Source organism: Plutella xylostella, chromosome 6 (genome assembly GCF_932276165.1).
Source record: "Plutella xylostella chromosome 6, ilPluXylo3.1, whole genome shotgun sequence".
In the NCBI taxonomy this organism is placed as follows: domain Eukaryota; kingdom Metazoa; phylum Arthropoda; class Insecta; order Lepidoptera; family Plutellidae; genus Plutella; species Plutella xylostella.
The window spans coordinates 9014073-9039465 of record NC_063986.1 but is presented as its reverse complement, the minus strand read 5'-3'; the positions used below and the strand labels follow the sequence as shown (position 1 = coordinate 9039465).

The following is a 25393-nucleotide window of genomic DNA, read 5'->3' as shown; positions in this document are numbered from 1 at the left end:
TTATTTAAAATTGGGTTTGCCTACAATAATGTCAGTATTTTTATGCAAACTTTACGGGCTAATTTTATGCACAAGGCACAGAATTTTCCAAAAAATGTGAATAAGTATGCAGGCTATACTGAACTTTAGCTAAATTGGGTAAACTGGTTTATGGTTACAGGTGACACATCTTGCCATCTTACCTTTTTATAACGGCCTGTATATTGTTTGAACGAATATAGTATTTAAATTGCTAGAATTCTGAATACAGTTTTTGCTGTACTTATTTTATTTTAATGAAGGCATAAATCATTTAAAAATACAGGTAAATTAAATTTTTGCAGCCATACGATATTATCATATCTTATGTACGCGTCATTAAAAATGTTCATAATGTTACGCGAAATAAAGCAATGTAAACTGTAATCCCCCACAATAACTTGCAGTTTAAAACTCACACATGTACCTACAGGCCGGGAAATATTAAAACTTAAAATTTACCTGTAAAGCTCACCAGTGTTTTATGATTTTATAAATTTATAATAAAAAGCTTTCGGCATACGGCACATTCGTGATTTATAGTTCAATAATCTGAGGTTTGAATTCGCCATGAAAGTGCGAAATTATTTAAATTAATGCAAAACAGTTACGTGTTTATTTAGTATCACGTCGCAAGTCGCAATTATATGGCAACGCTCGCTGCACGGGCGGTAGCGACGGCGGCGGCGGCGGCGGCGGCGTGGAGTCGGCAGTCACGCAAATTGTCCCAATATCACTTTCACGAGTTTCATGCCAAAAAACTGGTATTCCGCGCGCGCCATTTACTTGGCCTCAAATTCGTACTGTGCTCCGATATACAGTATTTAAAACACTTCGAGTATACAAAGATAAATTTTAACAATACTAGAATTCATGAAAGGCTGAAATATATGAACTTTTGACATGACTTCACGATCCCCCCAGAGCTAAATCGCATGCTTCGACTGGTGTTTAAAAAACTTGCTTTAAACACGCTAGTCTTTTAAAATGTTCGCACTTTAATCACGAAGACAAAGTGACTCATTTAATTTCACACAAAACGCGGCTGCAATCTGCGTTTTACTTTTAAACGCTGTGTCGGGACGAACGTGAGCATTTTCGCGTTCCGTTTTCTTTTGGCTGAGTCGCGCGTTCAGAAATATAATTTTTGCCGGCACGGGGCGCCGTTAACGAGTATTTACGAGGACAGAGCGACTACCTGACGGCGAGTTCCCTGGATCGGTCGTAATTGTGCCCAATTAGGGCATAATGCTGACGTGAATACGGCCCGGGGCGATAATGGTGATACTATCTGAGCCACGGTGCTCACTCACGGGCCAATGAGACACCACCTTACCCTAAATTCTCATTGCTTTACTCAGCAAATTTACCGGCGGGGCCGAGTCGTGAGCATAGGAATGGTGCGGGCTATTACGCTATTAGCTTATTAGGCGGGCGACGTTTTTATTGCGGAAATTATGTCTGACTGATGTCGTTTCATTTATTTTTATGAATTTATATTGCTGTATTGTGTGTAGGCTTTTCATTTTATGGAGCACTCACATTTATAAATTATAATAATGCATACCCACGCTACTGGGAATACTCGTTTTCTTTACACAGAAGGTCACTAGTTGAAGATCTTTTTCTTGAGGAATTACCTAAGATGAATATTATATAGTACCTACAAAGCATCCTGACTGCCACTAGACCCAGGTCACCCGTAATTATGCCCTGGTATAAACATTATGCAGTTGTCATCATCATCACGTCCCCACTGCCGGGACACGGGTCTCCTTCCAATGAAGGAAGGGTTTTACGCCTAGTCCACCACGCTGGCCTAGTGCGGGTAGGTGGACCCCAACACAAGCAAGCTAGTGCTGATAGTCCGTGACGCACAGTTATGTCGGGTGAGCGGGCAAGCCGATTGTCAGATGATTTCTGGCCGCCCGAAGTCAAACTAGGCTTAAAGCCTGCCGCCGATTATCTTATTCATAGGCCTCTTCCCCTGCAGTTCCCCCGATGCTGTCGATCCCCAACCAGTTGGAGGGCGCGTACCTCGGCCAGGACGTGACGCTGGAGTGCCACACGGAGGCCTACCCCTCCTCCATCAACTACTGGACCACGGACCGCGGAGACATGATCATTTCCGGTAAGTTGGTAGAGTTAGCAAAAGAAACGACCAGACCCGTTTGCGCTGGTTTGATCCTAGAAGAAGAAAGGAATCATGGTTGGAAGATAGATGAATCTAATATTATTTCATCGAGACAAACAATCTCTAATGGAGTTTTAACAAATGTTAGTTGTTTAGCACAAATTCAGTCCGTCTGAGTTGAAAACATCAATATAAACCTCCAACTTTAATTCCCCACCGTCCCAGTTCACAACACAATCGCTTTACGCGTGGCATCAAAAAAATATCGCGCACAACTATTCCCAATTCACATTCGAACATTAATTCGATTCTTCGATTTCAAAAGTGGAACGCGACGCTCAATTCAATTTTATTGGCAGGTATTAAATACATAACGTCTCTGAGCGACGAGGGGTATAGTAGGAAGATGCGACTGACGGTGCGAAAGGTGGCGCCTCGCGACTTTTCATCGTACCGGTGTGTCGCGAAGAATTCTCTGGGAGAGACCGACGGGCTCATACGCCTTGACGGTATGTACACAATATTCAATATTGCCTTTCTATTACATTTGGAGTTTTGAAACTGACGCGGGCCTCTTTGACAGAAATTCCGGCGCCGTCGACCTTGGGGACCACCACGAACTACGTGCCCAATTCGCTGCCGGAACGGAAGAAAGGTATGACATTATATTATATGAATGTTACAAGAATATTTAATGGTTTTCATGTACTATCACGTGACAATTCCATGTATTCGGTCTGTGTGTTAATAAAGGATGCATTGTATTAGTATTTTGTAGTGGATCATAATATTACATTAACTAATTAACTAAAATTTAAGAGGATTAATCCTGGTTAATTATTCCAATTTGTGATAGCTGTCGTATCGAATGACTGACTGACATGACTAGAATGGGCATGTAAACAAACCATATTTCTGTTGTTAGATTTAGCAGAAATGGTTAACATAATGATAATAAAAGACTCAACTAGAGTTTGAAAATGCAAAGTTTAAAAGATTCGAATGCGACCTCTTTTCAATCCGGCCACTTCTTTCTTCTCATATTGGGGGAATCGTAACGAAACAGAATTCTGCAGCTGGGCCGCTGTTCCCGGAATTGAAAATTCAACATTGGCTCCTAAAGTGCTATTAGAAAGGCAAAGGTGGTTCAAAATTCCCGACCTACGTTTATTTTATACATTGATCGGAGCCGCCCGTTTGGAAAAGGTTTATGTTGAATTTATTGGTTTTGCTCTCCGGCCCAATGCTTCCATACAATCGCGTCGTTAGTAATATCATTGTGGGAAAGCGATTTTGTGTACGCTTTGTGCACTTTATTGTTATAGATTTTGGCGCCTTTTTATGTCATATGTTTTGCGCGACTTGGGCGCGTTATTTCGCGATGAAAATTCCCAGTCACACGGTTATTTTCCGGGTGATTTGATAGAGTCAAGAAAGATTAATGTTTTATTTTGCAGGGAAACATAAAAATCGGTGGAGAGACAGCTCGGCGGAGAACAGAGTCATCGGAGATTACGAAGTGGAGGAGTGGAAGGACATCGGTCAGTTCTATTGTTTGTTTCACTAAATTCTTCTTCTTAATTTGGATATCAAAAGTATCTCGAGGCCTGTCTTTTTTCCCCCCAGACAGTTAATTTAATTTTGCTTTAGTAGATGAGAATAACTTCGGGAAATATTTATGCTTACATTGTTTATAAAAGGGCGGGTGTAAACTGAAAGGGGGTGACACAGCGTGTCATTTTGAACAACGTAAAATTTTTGAAATGAAATTAAAATACAAAAGTTGTTCAGTTATACACCCTAAGTCATTCTTTCTTAGAATAGAATAGAATACTCTTTATTGTGCACCATTAAAGAAAACATTACAATATGATATAAATAAAATAGTACAAAAAGACGGTACCTATTAGATTACCATTCCAGTTTTGCAACCACCTATATATTATTATGAAGTATATTAAGAAGTATTATTTCTTAATTTCCCAATATCTCTGGCTAGATTACGAGTCTACACAGTCGTCGAGTGCCGCCATGCTGCAGCCACTGTTTCTACTCACACCTCTACTGATGCTCAGCTGACCACCACACGTCATTATATGTAATATAATTATCTAGATTATCTAGTGCATGCAGTGCCAACTAAACAGCTAAACGTTAGAGTAAGACGAAGCTAGCGGCGCATAGCTGTGTCCTCTTCTGTCTATTACATAAACCTACTTCTTGTGTTGAAAAGAAAATTATTGTATAAAAATTATTGTATAAATTACTTAGGTTACATTGAATTTATCGTTGATAGTGAACCATTGCTAGGCTTTTTTTCATTTTTATTTACCATACATACATTGGCGTGTATATTGAGATCGTTAATAATTTATTAAATTACTCTTAACAAATCATCCTTACGTAAAATTAACTGTAATTAATAAAAGTAGCCTTTCATTTTAGTAGGTGAAAAACATACATTAATTATACATATATTTTGATAAAAGACTGATAGTTTTTTATGAGACATGTGCCATATTTGTTAAAAAAACATACCGTTACATTTGTAGATTAGAAAATGTAAATTTCTGTACATAATGATTCTGAGATGGTACCTTAAAAAGTGTAGATAAAGATATATCTTCATTATATTTTACATTATAGTTGATCGATCATGAGTCGTAATGATTGGCACATTAAGTTCATAATAAATAGTTGTTGCCTAGATTGAAGTAGTTAAAATAACTTGTAATTAATGAAAGTTACAGTACTGTTTCCCGACAATGTTTTCCGTTGGTAGGCTATTAACAGCTGAAAGATTTTTATCGTGGACTTCTTTAAGTGATTAACCTCCGCAAAGGTTGGTTACGTGAACCATTTAGTGCCAATTTCTCCATAGTCGGTTATAGCATAACCAGGTATTAGTGGTTGACTTTTGACACATCTGTCAAGAATTTTATATGGAGATGACGTATAATTGATTAACCATTCCTGGTCGGTCGGTAACCGACTATGGAGAAATTGGCACTGAGTATACTTACCTCATTGAGTTTTCATTCTATTGATTTGATAAATATACCTATGTTCTTTGTAACTTGTTTGTAACGTAATGTTATTGGTATGAAGGCAAAATATTTTAAAAAGCAAATCGTACAATATTAAAGCTCAAATTTTTCGTCAATCATCATCTGAATATTATTCTGTAGGCATATACGATAGAACCTACGCATGTAGGTATTTGCTTACATTCAATATTCATACAGATACGATATATTGATCATTAATAGCATAATAAAATATTTGATATTGTTTCGTATTGTATTAGGTTATGTAAATAGATATCTCTTCACATATCTGCAATAAAGACAATATGCCGTGCTTTTGTAATATAATAATAGCAAATACGATAGATGAATCTGCTACAAATAATGTTATGTAACAAACCAATAACAATATATTATATATAAGAATGATTATGTAGTTATAGTGTAAATATGTACCTATAAATGTAGATAATGTATGATTTGATAAGTTAAAGTCATCTACAGAAAATTATAAAAGTTATAAAATATTTAAATGGGTTCGTTGGCTATTACAGTATATTTATTTCGCATATATAGATTTATAACATACAGTCCATAAAAAATTTCATCAAAACGAAGTAAGAATTAATAACCTGTAAAGTATACCTACCTTTTTTATAACTTTTTATGATTTTTTCTAAATATAAATACCTATGTTTAAAGAAACCAATGTTTTAATTTTTTTTCATGAATAACGCTTTGTTATCATACATTTTATTGCTTCTCTGTGATATCACTGTAGCTTTTTTTAATGCCAGCAAAAAATATAAGTATCTACCCAAAGTACAAACGTTAAGTTATATAGTTCGGTTCAAACAACTTGATAGTTTTGAAATTTTGTGCGTTGGTAAGCTACGAGTACATAACCAAGTAACAATCTTTGAAGGAACGAATATTGTAGACGGCTGAATGGTGTAGTGGTTAGTGATCCTGACTGCTATTCCGGAGGTCAGTTTGAATTGGTCATTTGTTTAAAGATATTATATTTGTAGTCGGGTCTTGGGTGTTGATATTTATATTTAGTATCTATCTATCTATGTATTTGTGTACATATATCAGCTGTCCGACACCCATAACATAGGTTCTGCCTAGCTTGGGGTCGGATGGCCGTGTGTGAGATTTCTCCACATATTTATTTATTGTTTTTTTTTTAGTTCGGCAAGGTACAAAAGTACATTCGCTGCCAATTTTAGATCTATCAAGTTGTTTGGACCGAACTGGAGCTCAAGCTCTTTACTGTAATATGAAGAGTGAAAGTGCATACTTATGTCTTTTGCTGACTGTACCTATAGATACATTATTATAACTTTGAGATTTCTAGAGACATTTAGATTTTTGTGTGTAAATATGAATATAACTCAAGTTATTTAAGTTAGTTTGGGAATTTCATTACTTAAACGATATTTTTTAACTATCTTACAGAGAATTTAAATTATTTAAGAATTCATAGTATCCATACTATGTTAATATCATATCATCATAACTCGACTATGAATATCAAAGGCAAATTTAACAAGACATACAAATGGAAAAATATTACAGATTCTCCTCTGGGTTAAAGAATTTAATCATTTTAATGCTCTCTAAAAATATCATACGGATGACATACTTCCATCTCTCAATTTTCCAATATTCGAAAACGTAAAAAGCCATCACGAGAAATTGTGATAATATTTCCAACGTGCGAGTATAAAAGCAATTTGTATGCGTATTTGAGGCATTTGTGTATTTATCAATTGCTTTTGCTGCACCGATACCGATTCAATTATGCTAAAACGCTAATAACAATAGATTTTGTAAACACCTATCGGCGCGAATTAAATTATACCCAGTGCGAATCAGGATCATTATTTAAATTATTCCTATAACCCGACTAGATTTAGTAGCGATTTCAGAACTGCTGATGTACCTACCTAACTCTGTAGGTTTACTCATATCAATTCACTGTTTCCAAATTGACTTCATATTTACTCCAAAGATAACATAAAACTGTATATTTTAAATGAATGTTTTATAGTGTATGTTTAGGCGAAACTCCCTTGTATTCCTGTACATATCGTTACATTTAGAAACTGTTTGTGTAAACTTATACATAAATAAACAAAGTTTATATAAATAAACCAGTAGTGCTTATTTCCGACCGGCCGTGTTTATACTGAGCTCTTTAATTTAGGTAATGAAGGTCACGCCAATTCACAGGAGGCACTGCAGAAAAGCGGCCCACTGCATTACGACTAAACTCATATATTTCACTTAACGATGTTAGCCGCGAATGCGCCGAAAACTGTACGTAGAAAATGCGAGATGACGAAGGGGCCACAAAGCGCTATTGTTGCAGAAATTATTACACGTTCGCTGTAGCTTATTTTGCATAAAATAAATGGGCACGGAAGCGGTACCTGGGAAGTGGAGCACTGACTGACTGCGCCACACACACTTACCCCGAGACTCATAGCGCTGACGGGGCCGAAAACAACACTGACAGTTTTAAATTTAGAACAGCATCCTGCTTCTATTCAAAAGTCCTGAAATGACGGGTAAGCTCTGCCTTCAGGAGGACGGGCGGCTGCACACACGGCAGCTTCAAAGTTTTTTATTTATCTTTTTATTATCTAGTTCTCAGCGAATCCCATTGTTAGCTGAGACTCGCGTTGTTTTGGTTCCTCGTAGCTATTTTTATGTACAAACAATCTACTTCTGGCGCGAGTAACGAGCTCCATTGAAGGCTGTATCGATTTTATGCAAAATGCAACTAAGTTTCTGCTCCGGCAGTCTGCAGTGCATTAGCTATAAACCCGCAGTTATTTTCCGAGGCGCGTCAGTTTATAAGAAACGTTGAGTGTAAATTTTGAACGGGCTGTCTTATTCCGTGTATCGGATCGATTTGAATATTTTAATCTAAGTACCTGTTATATAATTTCTGGGTACAGAGGTCACTGTCTGAAGTTATGTTTTAGACAGTAATAAACTGATTTTTATCACATAACTTTTATAATACAGACATTTTCAAATAGGCTCTACATCTGAGAAAGTCAAGTAAGCAGACCTTAAGTGTGCCATACTAAACGACAACCCCACCAATCAACTCAAGCAGCAGCTTGCACAACATACTCAAGTTCTGCTTAATAATTGTGCTTAATAGGTGTGAAACTGGATTCTTTTTGAAATTAACTTTTGCGATTGGCCGCAGAAATAAAACTCAAATGGCACGTACATCGCACAGCCGCACATGTAAGTTTTCCCCGCACGGTATATTCATTCCGTTTTGGCGCTCGTGTCCTACACAACTTATGTAAAATAGTGCCCCCGAGGCGAAGACGTTGAAAAATAAGATGAATTGCGACGAAGCACTACAGCTTACCAACTTCCCCGAGTTCTCGACATAAACGTAAATGTTTAAAACTTCGCTACTTAAATACGAGCCACAAACGAGCATCGATATCGCGGGACAACGATAAATTTCTCGGTAGTGGGGAAGGATTCCCCTTGCTTTATAGGTACATGTACGATGAACAGGTTACTGAAACGGTTGAAGTTGTCGAGGTAGCTTCAGTGATCGTAACTGATCATTGAAGTTAAGCAACACATGGCACGGTCAAGTGGTTGTTTTCTGTCGTGCTTCGTTTGGCAGTGGGACCCGGTGGCTGTTTCAGCAGCAGTCGTTAAGACTAGTCATAGGCCTTCGGGCGGCTTTAAAACATTTGACATTTGAATTGCCCACCTCGACAGTTCAAACTTGCTTGTCGGGTCATCCAACCAGCACATTCACTATTACACGCTATAAATAATAAATATATTCAAGAAAGAATAAAATTCATTTGCTTACTTACTTACCTATATATTATATATTATTAGTCTTGAAGTAAGGCTACAAACACACAGATACTTAAATCACATCCCTATTTTCCGGCCGGGGTTTAAAAACAAATCTGTTGAAAATGTTATGTAATAAAACGCGTTATTCCGCCAGATCCTTCTTTACGCACAATCAAGGAACAACCATTCCTTTTTTACGGCCGATACCGCGTCCTATAAAGAAAAAGTATAAAAATAATAAGGCACAGAACAAGAATAAAATATAATAAATGCGAGGCCGTGTGACAATGCCATGTACATAAGGGGATGAATTCGGGGATCATTGCCCGGATTTGGTTCTTGTTTGGGCAAGATCACCGGATCTCCGAATCTCCGGTCAATTTCGTACAGATTTGAATTTCATGTTTCGATACTCGGCGCGAGTATAAATAATGATATCGACGACAGTCACAATTCTCTCCGTGGGTTCCGTGTGAAATTCAGCTCCCAACCGTAACAGATATTTATGGCAGGGCGATAGTTGTTTATTGTACACCCTTATGAAAAGGATACAATAAAAGTAGAAGAGGTAATGTGTCGTTTAGGATTATTTATTGCGATTGGAGATTTTTGGAGTGAGACAAAAACTTAACAATTTTATTTCTTTCACTCGTATTTTAGCAATTTTATGCCACTGGTCGTCAGCTACGAAGATAATGATGAAATGTGTATATAGCAATAATAAAGAAAAATATAAATTTATTGTTTAAAAATTCAACAACGAGTTTACGGTGGAATCATCTTAGTAATATTATTTACATGATGTGGTCACGTGACTCACGTGTCAATTCTTATGCTTTGTCCAAACAAGTGCATCAGATTTTTTTTTGCCTATTGTGCTGCCATGACATGCAAGGCCGTGTTAAATTATTCTTTTCAAATGTACAATCATGTCGACAATGTACTCAAATCTTTTTTTATTGTGTTTATTTGATAAAAAATTGCTCTTTGTTTTATTTTTAAATCATCAATTAAAGTTTCAATATCCGTCATCCGGTATAAATGGGAATCATTTTATTAACATTTTGAATAAATCACATAATGTAGTTCAAGATTCTAAAGACAAAAAACCTGTCACTATTGAATTATAGTACCTACTTGCTAATTTTACAACTACAGTAGGAGCGTTACACCAACATTTTATGAATGTAAAAAATATCTCCAACTCCCTAAATCCTATAGGGATCGTGTGACCACACACACCGACTACACTTTCTACCTTTAAAATCCATTTGTATCTGAGCACAACGCAACAAGGAAGTGATTATAATAATGGCGGGGAAACGCTAGAGTCTGGTGTTGCCACACTCATTCCCCTGATGGACACGCAAATTATTTTTCCTGATGAAACTGCGGCTTAAAATGAATTGTATAGAGAGGAGGAACAATGCTCGCCTGCGAAAGTCGCAACGACTTGAAAACGGTACACACTTACAGCAAATTTTAATAATGAAAAAGTTTTCTTTGTGTCGTCCCTGAATTATATCAATAATTCAGTTCATTGAGATTTGAGATACAGACACCATGTCTTACCGCTTCACTTCGGAATTAAATTCCTTGCATTCCGCGTTAATTATTATCACTGGAAGTAATTAAGTCATCATGTTACAAATTTTAGTGAAGATATTAATGTTGGAACATAGAATATGAGTAGCAGACTCTCCTCTGTATAACAGGTAAGTGTTTCCTAGAAGCTAAAATATTACTCGCTCTTGTCCTTATTCAACAAAAAGTATAAATAATAATTAATTGGTATTGGCTATATAATTATTGTCTATACAAATACTCAAATCTAGGAGTGCTATTTACTTGTATCCTTTAGTCATAGGCATAAATATGCAGCGCTGATAGATTTTGAATCACTGTCACTTAAACATTACATAGGTACATTGAAAATAGAAGGTTGAAAACTTTACTAATAGGTACATTAATCGGCATAAGAACCTTTAGTGTAAGAGCCTACTACCTCTTTTATTTTACGTAGTGAAAGGTAGGGAGTTTGGATATTTTACGCAGAGGAAAAAGGTTGCATATTGCTAGATACACGTCAGCGCCTCTAGCGGACACTAACATAAGGCAAATGACAGGCATTTTGCGAACCTCTCGCTTGCTACTTTACGAAAATATCGAAATATAATTTCCGGCACTGAAACTTAAGCATTTATCCTCAAAGACGTGTCACATCCAATTAGGTAAAATATGACGAGGCTAACTCTGCTGAAGGTAAACAAAGGTGATGTGAGCAGGAACACGATCGGGCGGAGAAATATGGCTGGTTGTTAAAACGTAACCCGTTACCTTGTCCCCGCTAGAGTATTCTGGACAGATTAGCTGTTCTGTCAACAAGTTAGAATAATAGTTCTTTATATTTACTTATTTATTTTTAACTTTTTTTTTACTATCTAAATAGTGCATAGTAAATAGTGCAACCAATGAAGCCGTTATTACTTGCCATTACACCCTAGCAATAACTACGTTTCAACTTTATCAACGTAGATACTTAATATGCGTAAAATATATTACTCGGCAATACTCGTATGTCATTGGTGGAGAGTGCATCAAAATCAAGTTTATCTACATTGATAAAGTTGTAGTGCAACCCGGTTACGTGCAAGTTATAATCCTTCTATTCATTTCCCATATTTCAGAATGTCGAAGAAGAACCTTGACCTATGTATAACAATAACTTATGTAAGCTTATTTGCTTTTTTAATTTATTATATACTTTAGTGCACAGTTAAAGCTGTTTTATGACCAAACCGGTCTGATTAGGCAATTGAATTGCAAATCTATCACACTTGTAAGCCTATTAATATTATTGTATAAAAAGTGGAAAGATTTGTATTTTTGTGACAAATGGTATCAAAACTTAATTTGCGATCTCATTTGAAATAATTAGAAATTTCCGTGGGATATCCAAGCAAAGCACAGGCTTAAATTGAAAAAAAAACTCAATAAAACCTCCTATGTACATAACATGTAAAATAACCTAAGACTTTGTCTATCTATAACTGATTAGGAACAAGGACTTTTTGATTAGGCATTAAGATCAAATGTACACTTGATTGCAATAAATGTTTTGATTTTGATTTTAGAAACTTTCAACGATACAAAAACAAACGAAAAATAAAAGCAAGTTTTTTTTATTTCGTCAATTTTTGACGTTCGCGGTATTCTCAACCTTATTGACAGTAAAAAAATACCCTTTTTTACATATTTTTTCCATTTACTATACAGTATACAAACAAAAACATTGAAAAAGCGGATAAAGGGCGCAAAAGGAAAAAGCTAGTTTAAAATATAAGAAAGCACAGATCCAGAATACACCTCCCTTGTGTCGGTGCAACTCGAGACACAAACTCGGCACTAAGCTCAACTCCGCCTAATCTCACTTTAATACGAACTCTCGCTGCTATTTCACGCTAGTTCCGCATACATTTATTTCACCTGGACAGATTATTATGTGCTTACAAACTAGTTGCTGGAATATTATTTTTAGAAGTTCCTGTATAGAGTTTATTTTAGAAATAACTGTAAGCTTGTATAATATTTTGTATCATTTTGTTGTATAGTCGCTATTTAATTATGGACCCAAACATTCTTATAGATATCGCTCATACTACCTATACTTACGACTTCAAACTATACTAACAACTATTAAACCTGGTTTAATATTTTTATGGTAATCTAGAAAGTTTTTAATTATTCTGCCTGGATAACATTATTTAATATTTAAAATTAATTTGTATGATTTTTTGAATTTACCTGTACCTACCTACTTAATGCCAAAAAACTATACAATTCTTTCGACTAAAATATTACTTAATTATGAAACCTAAGTATGATAAATTTCACCAATTTACTATTCGTAAAAAACTATACTTTTTTAATTTACCATGGTTACAATTTCTAGTCTGTTTGAATATGAATGAATGAATTCGTTTATGTAAGTCTTATAAATAGAGGTTAGAACCAAAACTTGTTTTAGTTGGTGACATAACTTTTGTAGCTAAGCATAATATCAGTGACAATGTTGAACCATCCTCTCTATATAACAAGTGACCATGAATCACTTATTCCATCACATTGTAATTTCGGAAAATACATGTTAGATACCCTGCGTAAGTACAGCGATGAAATTGCCCTGGTAAGTTTTTTTTTCTATTAATACTTAATGTTAGTACTGTCTAAACTAAAATAATACTATAAAAATTAAGATTCACGCAGCCAAATAATTAAAAAGATAAATCCTGAGAAAATAAATCTGTTTTTACCCGACTGCCGAAGGAGGAGGGTAATGTTTTTCGATTGTATGTTTGTATGTATGTATGTATGTTTGTCTGTTTCTTTGTTCCCGCCTGTAGCCTAAACGGCTTGATAGATTTTGATGTATGAGGTATCGTTAGAAGCGTCTTAATTGCGCAATGGTACGTGACGTTACATTAAAATGTATATGTCGCAGGCATCTGGTTTAATCTCCTGTTTGATTGAACCGCTAGCCCGTTCGTTGGATGACGTTCGTTGGGGACCAACTTGACCGCCACACAAGGTCTACCTATCTAAGTAACATTCAGCTAAATGAGGGGGTTCACCCTCTGCTGGTTCCCGCCTGCGATACTTTCCATTAACATTGGGCCTTGTTTTCATCTTTTTAGCGTGCAGTCGGGTTTTTTGTTTGTTTATAATTATATTTTTATAATTATTGATAAATTTAGAATTTATGCCTTTAGTGCTTCCATCTAATCGCTACCACTGTCGAACGAAACAATTTCATTGAATGACAGCATCATTTAACAACCCAACATATAACTTTTACAGACATTGTTAATGGTAAAAAAACCTACAATTTTATCTCAACTTCTTTTTATTACTCGCAGATAAATTCAAAAACTGGCCAAAGCATAACTTACAAAGAGCTAACACAGTATGCTGTGGACCTATCCCATGGTCTTTACAATCTGGGGGTAAAAAGGGGGGATGTAGTGGGACTAGGGTCGGAGATACGCAACGACTTCATACCCACCATGTTGGCTGTTTTAATGACTGGGGCCACCTTCATATCTTTAGACTATCGTGGAGGACAAGGTAATTGGAACTTTCTGTTAAGATATTTATTAACTTTATTTAAAAACATACTGTGTTATTTGAATCGACTCCTACGCATGGAAAACTGAGCCAAAGATGTAGAACTTACAATTTTTTAAGACTTTGTAGTATATACCTTTTTTTATCTTTACCATACAGATCCAACACTTCAAAAGCTGAAACTTATCAAGCCCAAATATTTTATAAGCACAGAACTATACTGGGATAAATATGGCGAAGCGCTTAAATCATTGGATTTCATTGAGACTTGGATAACATTAGACGATGGTCCGGACTCGGCAATTCCTGTATCTCGCTTGATGGCCACTGGTGTAGATGTTCAGCTGTTTGAACCAGCTGCAGTGGACGGCCAGAGTGACGTGGCTATAGCATATTACACTTCTGGAACTACAGGCACAAGCAAAATCGTTTTAAAAAATCACGTAAATTTATTTTTAATGGCGGATAAAGACGGGTAAGGATAAGTTTGTTTATCATAAGTTTTTTTATTAATTTTGTTTATGTTTTTCAACAGTGTATTGCACTGTACACCTAAACGACAATATTATATATTTTTCTCTCATAAAATTCTAGATTGATGTATGATAACGTAAAAGTAATATACAGCGAATGCGAATGGTATCACACCTATGATTGTTTTTTTACGATGACGTTCATGTTGGGAGGAAAAACCATCGTCTACCATCCCAACGCCACGCAAGAGACTATCCTACACGATATTCTGCACTACAAGGTAAATACCTATATCTAATCATATATTTAAGGGATCTGGAGGGTCATTCTATACTGACGAAAAACTGACGAACGAGAGCTGTCGTGCAATCAGCAACGAGACAGTGCCATGGGTCTGTGCAGCAGCCCTCCGAAACTTGTTTTTGTCATATAGAGTACCCACCTGTACTTCAATATGTATGTAGTTGGTTAGATCTTAGATCGCAACCAGGGATTGGTTCATCAATTATACATCACCTCCATATTAAATTCTTGACAGATGTGTCAAAAGTCAACAAATAATCCCTGGTTATGTTCTAACCCACTATGGTGAAATTAGCACTAAAGCATGCAAAGTAATAGCACTATTAAGTTATGTAAAGTTTTATTATTTTTTACAGATAAACTGCATTGCAACAATACCATCTACCGTCATACTGATGTCTCAGCTCGAAAATGTCACATTTGATTCACTCCAGGCAGTGCATTGCTCATGCAGCCACCTTCCAAATAAAGTTATTGATATCTTTAACACAAAGTAAGTTAGATGGTTATTTTTCAGCATACCTAAACATAAGTTATGTTTAGTAAACTGGTGTAAATATAGGCTACAATCATTATTCACTACACAGATAGATATCAGTGATCAATTAATAATTATTTAATAATAGTTAGGTACCTACAATAATGTCACAGTACATAATGCTTGGGGTACTCAAATTTAATGATTACCTACATGATTTTTTACTGGATCGACCGTAGTAACTGGAGACGAAGACCGAGACAGACTGTAATAGTGCTCCTTGAGAGAGGCCTATGTCTAGTAGGTCATACGATCACAGGCTGATGATGATTATCATTATATTTTTTCTACTGAATTTATCAGTAAAACATGGTATATGTAATAAACTCGCTTTTCATTTAAGATATCCAAACGTGAAGCTATACCAGGCCTATGGTATGACGGAAGGAAGTCCCCTTGCGAGTGAAAAACCTGAACCTGGGAAATATAAAAAGGGTAGTCTCGGCAAACCTGTGTGCAATACTACGATAAAGGTACTATATACCTAATACCTTTCGATCCTTCTAACTTTTGGGACATACTGCTTATAGGATGGTAAAGGTCCCGGTTGCTGTTCGGCAGGAGTCGTAAAGCCTGACGATGCTATACTTACTTACCCCACTAGTCTCTCAATACAATCTTGCTTGTGTTGGGGTCGTTGGGGTCCACCAATCCGGTCTAGGCCCGCGTGGTGGACTAAGGACTAATACTCTTTCTTCATTGAAGGAGATCGATGATGATTTACTTATTTCTTTAAACGACACCGACGTTGAAATTTCAGATAATAGATCCAGTGAGTAGACAAGTCCTCGGGCCCAACCAGCCTGGTGAGATGTGGTTCCGAGGTCCAGTACTGATGAAGGGATACTTGAACGTCACCGCTCCTATACTGGACGCGGAAGGGTTCTTCAACACTGGCGATATTGGATACTATGATGATGACCACTTCATTTTCTATAAGAATAGAGCGAAGGATTGTATTGTTTATGACGGATTTGAGGTTAGTTATTCTTGTATTATTGTTTTATTTACTGGGTGTTAAAATGCTAGGGGAAATACTTAGTAGCCATGATAGCCGTCCCTTAAAGTCAGAAGGCCTTAAACTAGTGCTTGATGCCATCTCGTGATGACGAGAACCGCTATCTCTGACATTTAAAAAGTTAAGTTCCAGAAAGTGGTATCGATTTGTAATCAAAATTGCCAGAAATTTAAAACTACAAACTGCACTTGAAAAAGTCTTGAAAAAACAGTAAGCTTTGTGGCATCTTTTCAGTTATTGGACGATTATTGCTGAAGAAAGTGTTTTCTGACGCTGGTTGGATGACTCTAATGTCAGACAAATTGTGTTCTGGCGCTGGTTGGATTACTCTATCTAACACAAGACAAATTGTCCGATAATGTGATGATGATTGCAGGTTGGAGTAGTGGACCTGGAGCACATGTTGCTGAGTCACGAGGACGTGCAGGAGGCTTGTGTGGTCGGCAAGCCGGACCCTGTCTTCGGAGACCTCCCCACGGCCTTCGTCGTCTCCGCGCCCGGCGCTGACGTCACTGAAGATGAACTCGTCACGTACATCAATAGACAGGTAGTGTAACTCGTCACATACGGCAATAGTCAGGTAGTGTAACTTGTCACATAAGCACGTCAATATTCAGGCAGTGTAACTCGTCATAAGTCAAAAGTCAGGTACAGTGCCACAAACATATCTGTTCCGGTGACAGCTCACGTAAATGTGTAATATTTCTTCATTCTATAACATTTTAAGTTTGCCAGAAGGGCTAGTACGGGGCGCATTTAAGACGTGACGAAAGTTTTGCATCGCGCTCACTCCCATCGCGCAGCTTCAAGAGTAAGCGCGACGGAGAACTTTTGTCACGTCTTAAATGCGGCCTGTGCTACAGGGCCAGTAGTGGTAATTCGCTCTTGTGGTTTCAATAAACCCATCTAATCTATATCAATATATAATTCATTAGTAAATAATGAGATATGGATCAATTTAGTTCGCTCTCACCGGAACAGATAAGTTTGTCGCACTATAGTGTAACTTGTCTCATAAGGCAATAGTCAGGTAGTGTATCTACTAGTTACTGCTACGTAACATTTTTCAGAAGATAGAAATATCATCAGGGCGCCACTCTCTAAATCAATGAACAAACCAAAATAAAATTACACGCAATCGGCAGCGAGATAGACATTTTTTGTTCATTCGTTGCCCGGTTTGGAGAGTGAGCCCTCAGCTTTCCAAGCATTAACTTCTATTGCCACTCTTCTGTTTAACTTGACTTTCTCAGTTGATAAACTGTCGAAATGTTTGCCTCATAACTTATTAACAATTATTACAAAAAAAAAGTACCTAATTACCTGGCATGATTACTAAAATTTAAATTTTATCGTGTAATTGTTGCAGGTCGAGCACTACATGTACTTGCGAGGAGGTGTGAAGTTTGTCGATGAGATTCCGAAGAATAAGCGAGGGAAAATATTACGAAGAAAATTGGTTGAGTTATTAACTAAACAATACGAGTAAATCGAAAGTTACGTTTTGTTTTTATCAAGATATTTTGAAACGGAGAGTTTTTGTAGACATAGACAGTTTTTGTAGAGATTGAGAATGTATTTCGTTATATGTCCGTTTTTTTTAAAAGTTGAAAACAGTTTTCTACAGGGAGGCCACAATACATAGTATTTCATGATTGTATTGTATAATTTGTATATTAAGGCTATATAATACTTCAATCATTATTCAAGGTTATAATATAAATTAACATTTAACTAATGAAGCCTAACCTAATTGTAAATAAAATTATGAAAGCTGAACTAAAAGATAAAATATAATACTTATTTAATTTATTTTAAATAGCAAATACAAAATGCTTAGTAATAAAATGACGGTGCTCAAAAGTTTGTTTTTTTATTTAGGGTTGGAGTAGTATGTACCTATCGCTTTAAAGTTTAATCGTATTTTTTTTTCTAACTTGATATTTGCTAACCTATTTTTATGATGGAAGCAGTAAACTGTTTGAGTAAAACGGACTGGTTCCTAGGATACTCTTAGGGTTATTCCCAACAGGCTCTAACTCTAAGTGTGTAATTACATATCTGTAGTTATGTACGTATGTTCTTTTTATGAGCCGTTTCATGACCTTAGTAGGTAGTTTTAGTTTCAGTTAAAATGGTTGCTACGCTTATAATAATATGTAAGTACGTAAGTACGTAAGTACTTACGTAAATAATACTTACGACCTCGTTTTACCTCGCCTTCGTGGAAAAAACGGTAGACACGGATACTTTTTGCTATTTGATAGCGCCTTTTCAACAAACCTGAACTTATTCTGAAGGTACGATTCCAAATCAAAAACTCAGCGCAAATATCGAGATTCAAATGAAATTGTATCCCCCGTGTCGGGTCAATAGACTCACGCGCATTGAGGCCGCTGTTTAAAGAGGCTAATCCCGCCAATATTGAAATATCTGTGACAATATCCGAGCCAGCCTGATCCCTGGTTATTAAACGCCATCCCTACGGTGCGCGGAAAATATTGCGTTTACGGTTAACAGATTTTTTTCACTAACTCGTCTGTATAACTAAGCTAGAACGCAACCTTTTTATCATCAATATTAAGTACTGGCTGGCAAGAAAGTGCACCTCCTCGGTGTAACTTAAAAATTAAAAAGAAGAAACGCGCCAAAAATAGTGGCGGAATATCGACCGCATTCTTTTCATTTGCGGCGGCGATATATCAACGGTTATCGTGCCAGTTTTCCAATTTTAAAATCGAAGTAGTCGAGTTCATATTATTTGTGTTGTGGCAGCATTGTTCGATGACGGGTACGCATAAATTTCCTTCGCCGCATCGTTCGAGCGCCATTTATCAACGGGGAGTTTCATAAAGCGTCTATCGCATTGTTATCATATTGCACGACATTTATTGTGTTGTTCTAACTGTATCCGACCCCGATTAAATAATCGATGGCGTGAAACCCAGCCGCTACAAACCGCACTGAATTTTCAATCGGATCGCAAGTAAAGCCGGCTGAGTCGATTTTAAGCCAATTACATGCGCGATTAGCGAGAAGGATAATTGAAACGTAACTTTTAATTGGCAGATGTGTGTTTGCTTATTATAAACACGTGTTTCTCTACACACGCTCCTATTTTATTCAAACTATGATTTAGTAACGGTTTGTACGTAAACAATTAATGTCTGTAAACAAAAACCAGAGGTCTTAAATTGGAGTCCTTTCTGACTTTTTTAAATTTTCAATTCAGAGAGTTAAATTGTAACTTTATTTAGTAAACTAAATTATTTTCAATCACAAAAGCAACTAAAGTAAATGGTGGCAAGCCATGAATAAGTTAGGCTGTCCGAAAAACAGCATAGCCAGTGGTTGTATCATTAATCAGAGAAAGGCCCATTTCATACAGTGACAGTTTCATTGTTGTAATATCGCCAGAACTTCGTGTTTACTCATTTATGTCCGTACACACTGTCAGACAAAGTCATTCTGGGTATTATGTTGTATTGCTGGGCTTTGAAAAGATCTCTCCTATATGCTTTTAATTTCGTCTGTCTTTTGTTAGGTATATGGAATTGTTAAGTGCTAAACAATAAATAGGTACGCCATTTATTTTATAAAATATGAATGAATCACCAGGTCCTTAAATATAATAATAACTTGGAGTAGTTTTACTTTGAAGGATATTGTGGGAGGGGTTTAGGTTTCAGTTTGTTTAAAAAAGATTTATTGTTGCTATTTTATCACGAAACTTTTCCTTTTGTATTATTTTTTTAACAAATAAATTTGAAAATATTCGAGTATCACGATGACACTTGCCACTTTACAAGGCACTGTGAAAACGGGTAAACTGAAAATGAAACATTCTATGAAATCGGTGAAAGTATTCTTTAAAACGGTGAGTACGTCCGTCCGTTACTATAATTGGTTATTTATTGTTGATTATTGTAATAATATCAATAGTCCGCTTGAATACACCAAACATTGAATTAAATAGGACATCATTATTAATTGTTGTTTTACCCAAATTTGGAAGCTGAATTTATGTAATTTCAGATGATAGAAAGAATACACAAACAATGCATTTTATTCATACCTAATACTATTTAAATCATGTAGTTTATGTTTTTATCGAAATTGAAATAATTAAACTGATCGAAAACCGGACCTACCTCTATTATCTGATATGGTTTTGTGAGTCATTTCTAATATCTACATACCATAGTTATTGCAAACATTATAGTTACACTTCACATGTTTATACTAATAACATTATAATTAATATCAGAAACAAAATGTTTTAAATGAAAGTAGGAATTATAATTTATTTTAACAAATAATAATAAGTGACTGTTATTGTTTAAAAACTTAACAATGAGCTCTTACGAATAAAAGACACAAAACCATCAAAACTAACAATACAAGCACGATAACAGTTTCCCATTTGTCGAAATTCAGCGAAACGTTCATTTATGTATATGTCCTTATTCCATGGTTATACAAGATGGCACTTTATCAGTGAGCAAGGCGACAACTTTACATTTTTCCCAACATACAGCCATTTTTATATTAGTCGTGAAAATTTTACTTAATCGATTATGAATTTTTATGGTATTTCTTGTAGGATTGTTAGCTTGCTATGCTATTTTGTATACGAATAAAGAAGGCAATTTAACCTTATGATTTTTTTATGTAGCCATTTCAGTGTCCCACTGCTGGGCAAAGGCCTCCCCATGTTTACTCCACACGTCTCCATGATATATTTTTTTAAAAATTGCATACATGAGCAGACGATCTTCTCACGAGCATGGATAAAATTGTACCCCGTACGGAGACGAATGAAATATATGCATGGCATTGAGCGCTGCGGGCTGCGGGCCGCGCCGCCGCCGCCGCCGCCGCCGCCGCGGCGAAACAAATTGTGTTTCAACATTTCTAAAAGCCTTCGCGAAACTGCGAGGGCTACTATGAAAATCTAAGCGCGATCGTAACTAGCTACCGATAGTGCGATAAGAGATTAGTAATTATAGGTAAGTAGCCAATACAAATTAGTTATAATTGACCATGGCGGTTTTAGGCAATTTAAACAAATTGTCACGTTCGACGGATATTAAACTAAATTTTAAAAAACCTGAAGCCGCTTCACTTTTAGGTTTAACGCGTTTATGGGCATCTCTTAGGTATAGGTTCTCTGAAATTTTACTCATAGCATAATTTAATCAGAATTTTGGTACAATTGACATTCATTTTATCCCTTAATCATCACAGGCTGCACAGCGCCATAAAACTGCCTATGTAGTCTAAGATAGTATATAGTTAATAGTAGTTATTATTTAGCAATCGATTGTGAATTTCACGAGTAGTCCTGTACTCACATACTCGGCAGGCACAACAAAGTTTCGAGATATTTATCAAATCGTCTTTTCTGTTTTCGTCCTAAAATGGGCCAGGTGCGTGGTAACTTTGTGTCTGTTCGCACCTCTGTAGAGGTGTTTATGCGAACGATTTGAAAATGTAATGAGTTGTTTTCTCTTACTATTTGTTCAGTCGCGAAAAGTTTTTTTTTTCCCTGGCAACCCTACGAACCGGGTGTCAAAAAAACCAGCTGATTTAATTTATTTTAATATTACTAAATTAAATGTCTAATTACGTTTAAAACTAGTGTTAACTTAAAGAATATAGTGTTATACAGCTGTGCAAATGAAGACAAGCCTTCAAACCCTGAAATAAAACACTTACGGGACTCGGATATTTGAAGCAGCGGCACCTGTCAAAGTTCGAATTTGCCAACGGATATCTATCAGGGGAGTATTGTTAAAATTACATATTTTTACTAGTATTACTCATTTAAAATCATAATCACTAAATTATTTAATCATTATTCATTAGTTTGCTGCATACGTGAAATGTTTTTCACACTTCCTTAACCCACTTTTAGACTTTGTCATTTTCAAACTCTGTTGTTTTCATTTCTAATTTTCAAACTTTCTATTAGCTTTTGTATCCCTTATTCCCTATTACTATACCATAGTCTCCACCTACTTAATTGCTATTAGTATTAGTACTTCATTGAATAATGATCAAGTGATTGTTTTTTTTGGCTTAAAGTTTACATAATTCTAAGTCAATAATACCACTGAGTACCTATTCATTTAAGTAACATATTATGCATATTACTCCCTCCCCACCCATAGTTTGTGTTCATGACTACATTGTATATGATAACTAACAAATAAGTTACCTTTTGATCATTTTTACATAGACTTACAATATATCAAGTTTTGATTGGTTTGATCAAGTTATACCTAAAGAGGGTTATTTTGTATATATCTTGGATAAACATCCTCTCAATTCTACCTATCAACATACTAACGGGTAACCCCGGGTGGTTTCAGACATGTCGAGGATGACGACCCGGAAGGTGCAGAGCCGTGACCTGGAGATCCAGCTGAGGACAGCTTTGGAGGATCTCAAGGCATCTCGTGACCTCTCAAGCCAACTGATGGCAGAGCGGGAGGACAATGAAAAGGAATTTGATTCCCTTTTAAAAAAGAACTCGGACTTAAAGAATGACATAGCTGAAATGGACATCCAATACCAAGACTTGCAAGGCAAATGTGATGAGCTACAGATTGTACTTAGATCATACAAAGAGTGTCAGGATTTACATGAAGCTGCCTTGTCTAAGATCTATAGCCTAGAGCAGCAATTGGCTGAAGCACACGCAGAGATCCAGCAAATAAATGAAGCACATGCAAGCGAGGAAACAGATAAGACAATGGCATTGTACGATGAATTAGTCACCCTACACCCCACCCCTATGCCAACAATAGACCTCACAACTCCAAGAAAATCAACCAATATCACAGGTGCAAACAGGCTTAAAAAATATATTAAAATAAAGAAATATATCAGGAAGTCTGAGCGAGCATTGAAAAAGCATAAGACGCACCTTCCATTTACAAAGGATAGAGTGAGACTTCAACTACTGGTGAATAAATATGAACAAGAGATGTCAGACTACAACCAGAAGCTCGCAGACAACAACCAGGAGTGCGAGTTCAACATTGCCATGCTACAGTCTAGGCTGGCCACACTGAAGTCTGCCCTAGAACAGAGAACTCTGGAATACGAAAACCAGCTGCTGGTGCTGAGTAGTGTGGGCTTAGTTCGGGTTGAGATGCTGCCGGAGAAGTCTTCACCTGCTGAAGCCACCACCGCATCTCCGAAGGCCACCACCACCACCTCGGAGGCCACAAACAGCATCCCGCTGGCCACCACTGGACTCTCGGGGACCACCACCATCCTCCCGAGGGCCACCACCACCTCGGAGGCCAAAAACAGCATCCCGCTGGCCACCACTGGACTCTCGGGGACCACCACCATCCTCCCGAGGGCCACCACCACCTCGGAGGCCACAAACAGCATCCCGTTGGCCACCACTGGACTCTCGGGGATCACCACCAGACTCTCGGGGACCACCACCATCCTCCCGAGGGCCACCACCATCCTCCCGAGGGCCACCACCAGCCTCCCGACGGCCACGCCATCCTCAAGGGTCATCCAGAGTAAATCGGCTACAGCAGATGTTTTTCCGATCTCCAATAATAAATTACATAGGATACCCACCTATGCTCAGGCAGCTAGTAGAATAGTAGGTAATAAGCAGTTACCTAAGATGTCACCCACTTACTTGACAAGGCTTACTACTGATACAAGTAGTAGCAGTTCAGCCAAGGATTACAGCACAGTTGTATACTCCGATAGGCTTGGCAAGGATTTCGGGCACATGTTGGGTAATCATGTAACTGGAAATGTTGTTAATCATTGTTACCCAGAACTTTCATTCGCACAAATAGTACAACTGATTTCAGAGAGGTCGTACACCGAAAAAACTACTATATTAATTATGGTGAGAAATAGTTTAGGTGTGTCAAATTCTGATATAAATAGAAGTTTTGCTATATTAGAAAGCATTCCTGCAAAACATATATTTGTTTGTGCATTTCCTTATTCTTGCACACTGCCTGACAAATACAATTATATGACATGTAGCCTAAATAAAAATATGTACAATGCGTGTTATAAATCTGACTGTATCAATTTCTTTGATACTAATTTGTATGTAGATAATTTTAAGTTGACCTGGGACAGTTTATTTCTGTCCTTAAATCAGAAACGACGTTTAGCTACAGAAGTAGCTCCTCTTATTAACTCAGTTATAAGCATTATAACGAAGAAAACTTGTGTCCCTATTGACACCGTCAGTAGTAATACTGAAAATAAATATAATAAAGCGTAAATACAGACATTTTATTTTTATTCGGTGACTATAATTTACCCAACATAAAATGGTCCTTTAATGATTTAAAGAAATCGGGGCTCATTTGTGACAAAACTTCGATTGTAAGCACAGAGCTCAGTAATCTCATATCTATTTTAAATGCATCACAGTACAACATATATCCTAATTCAAGTAATCACATACTAGATCTCGTTATATCTAATACAGAGTGTATGTGTTATCAACCGACTTCATTCCTACTCAGACCCGGAGTTCATCACCCTCCCTTTTACGTTCTTGCTACTATTAAAAGTTACTCAAATATGAAACGCCACCCAATTAGTAAATATAACTTTCACAAGGCTAACTATACTACAATAAATTCTAAGATTAATGATACAGACTGGGACACTTGTTTAGGCCATTTAAATGCGGAAGAAGCGGTAGGTGAATTCTACAACTTAATATACGGCATTTTAAAAAATCACGTACCACGTACTTCAAAAAAGAACAATTCTTTTCCTGTCTGGTTCAGTTCTGCATTAATAAGAATTTTTAAAAATAAAAATAACGCTTGGTGTAAGTGGAAGAAGTATCAAAACGTATCCGATTATGAACAATTCTCCCTCTATAGAGCTAG

At 36.7% G+C, this 25393-nt stretch overlaps 3 protein-coding genes across 3 annotated transcripts in view; all 3 read left to right on the top strand.

Moving 5' to 3' along the window:
- LOC105385852 (lachesin) overlaps positions 1 to 5909 on the top strand; it is a 62477-nt gene extending 56568 nt beyond the window's left edge. The window contains exons 6-10 of the mRNA XM_011556297.3: positions 2012 to 2149; positions 2512 to 2661; positions 2736 to 2807; positions 3610 to 3693; positions 4152 to 5909. Of these exons, the coding sequence (XP_011554599.3) occupies positions 2012 to 2149; positions 2512 to 2661; positions 2736 to 2807; positions 3610 to 3693; positions 4152 to 4231 (524 nt within the window). The 3' untranslated portion in view covers positions 4232 to 5909. The remainder of the gene's footprint in view (positions 1 to 2011; positions 2150 to 2511; positions 2662 to 2735; positions 2808 to 3609; positions 3694 to 4151) is intronic.
- Positions 5910 to 12980: 7071 nt separating this feature from the next.
- On the top strand, positions 12981 to 18166 carry LOC105385838 (4-coumarate--CoA ligase 1). The gene is made up of 9 exons (XM_011556284.3): positions 12981 to 13219; positions 13950 to 14157; positions 14317 to 14632; positions 14752 to 14911; positions 15291 to 15427; positions 15816 to 15945; positions 16233 to 16451; positions 16867 to 17037; positions 17860 to 18166. Exons 1-9 carry the CDS (start codon positions 13103 to 13105, stop codon positions 17977 to 17979), a joined length of 1578 nt encoding a protein of 525 aa, XP_011554586.3. The 5' UTR covers positions 12981 to 13102; the 3' UTR covers positions 17980 to 18166.
- A 4700-nt stretch (positions 18167 to 22866) lies between these two features.
- Positions 22867 to 25393, top strand: LOC125488673. Its single transcript, XM_048621852.1, has 2 exons — positions 22867 to 23721; positions 25388 to 25393. Exons 1-2 carry the CDS (start codon positions 22867 to 22869, stop codon positions 25391 to 25393), a joined length of 861 nt encoding a protein of 286 aa, XP_048477809.1.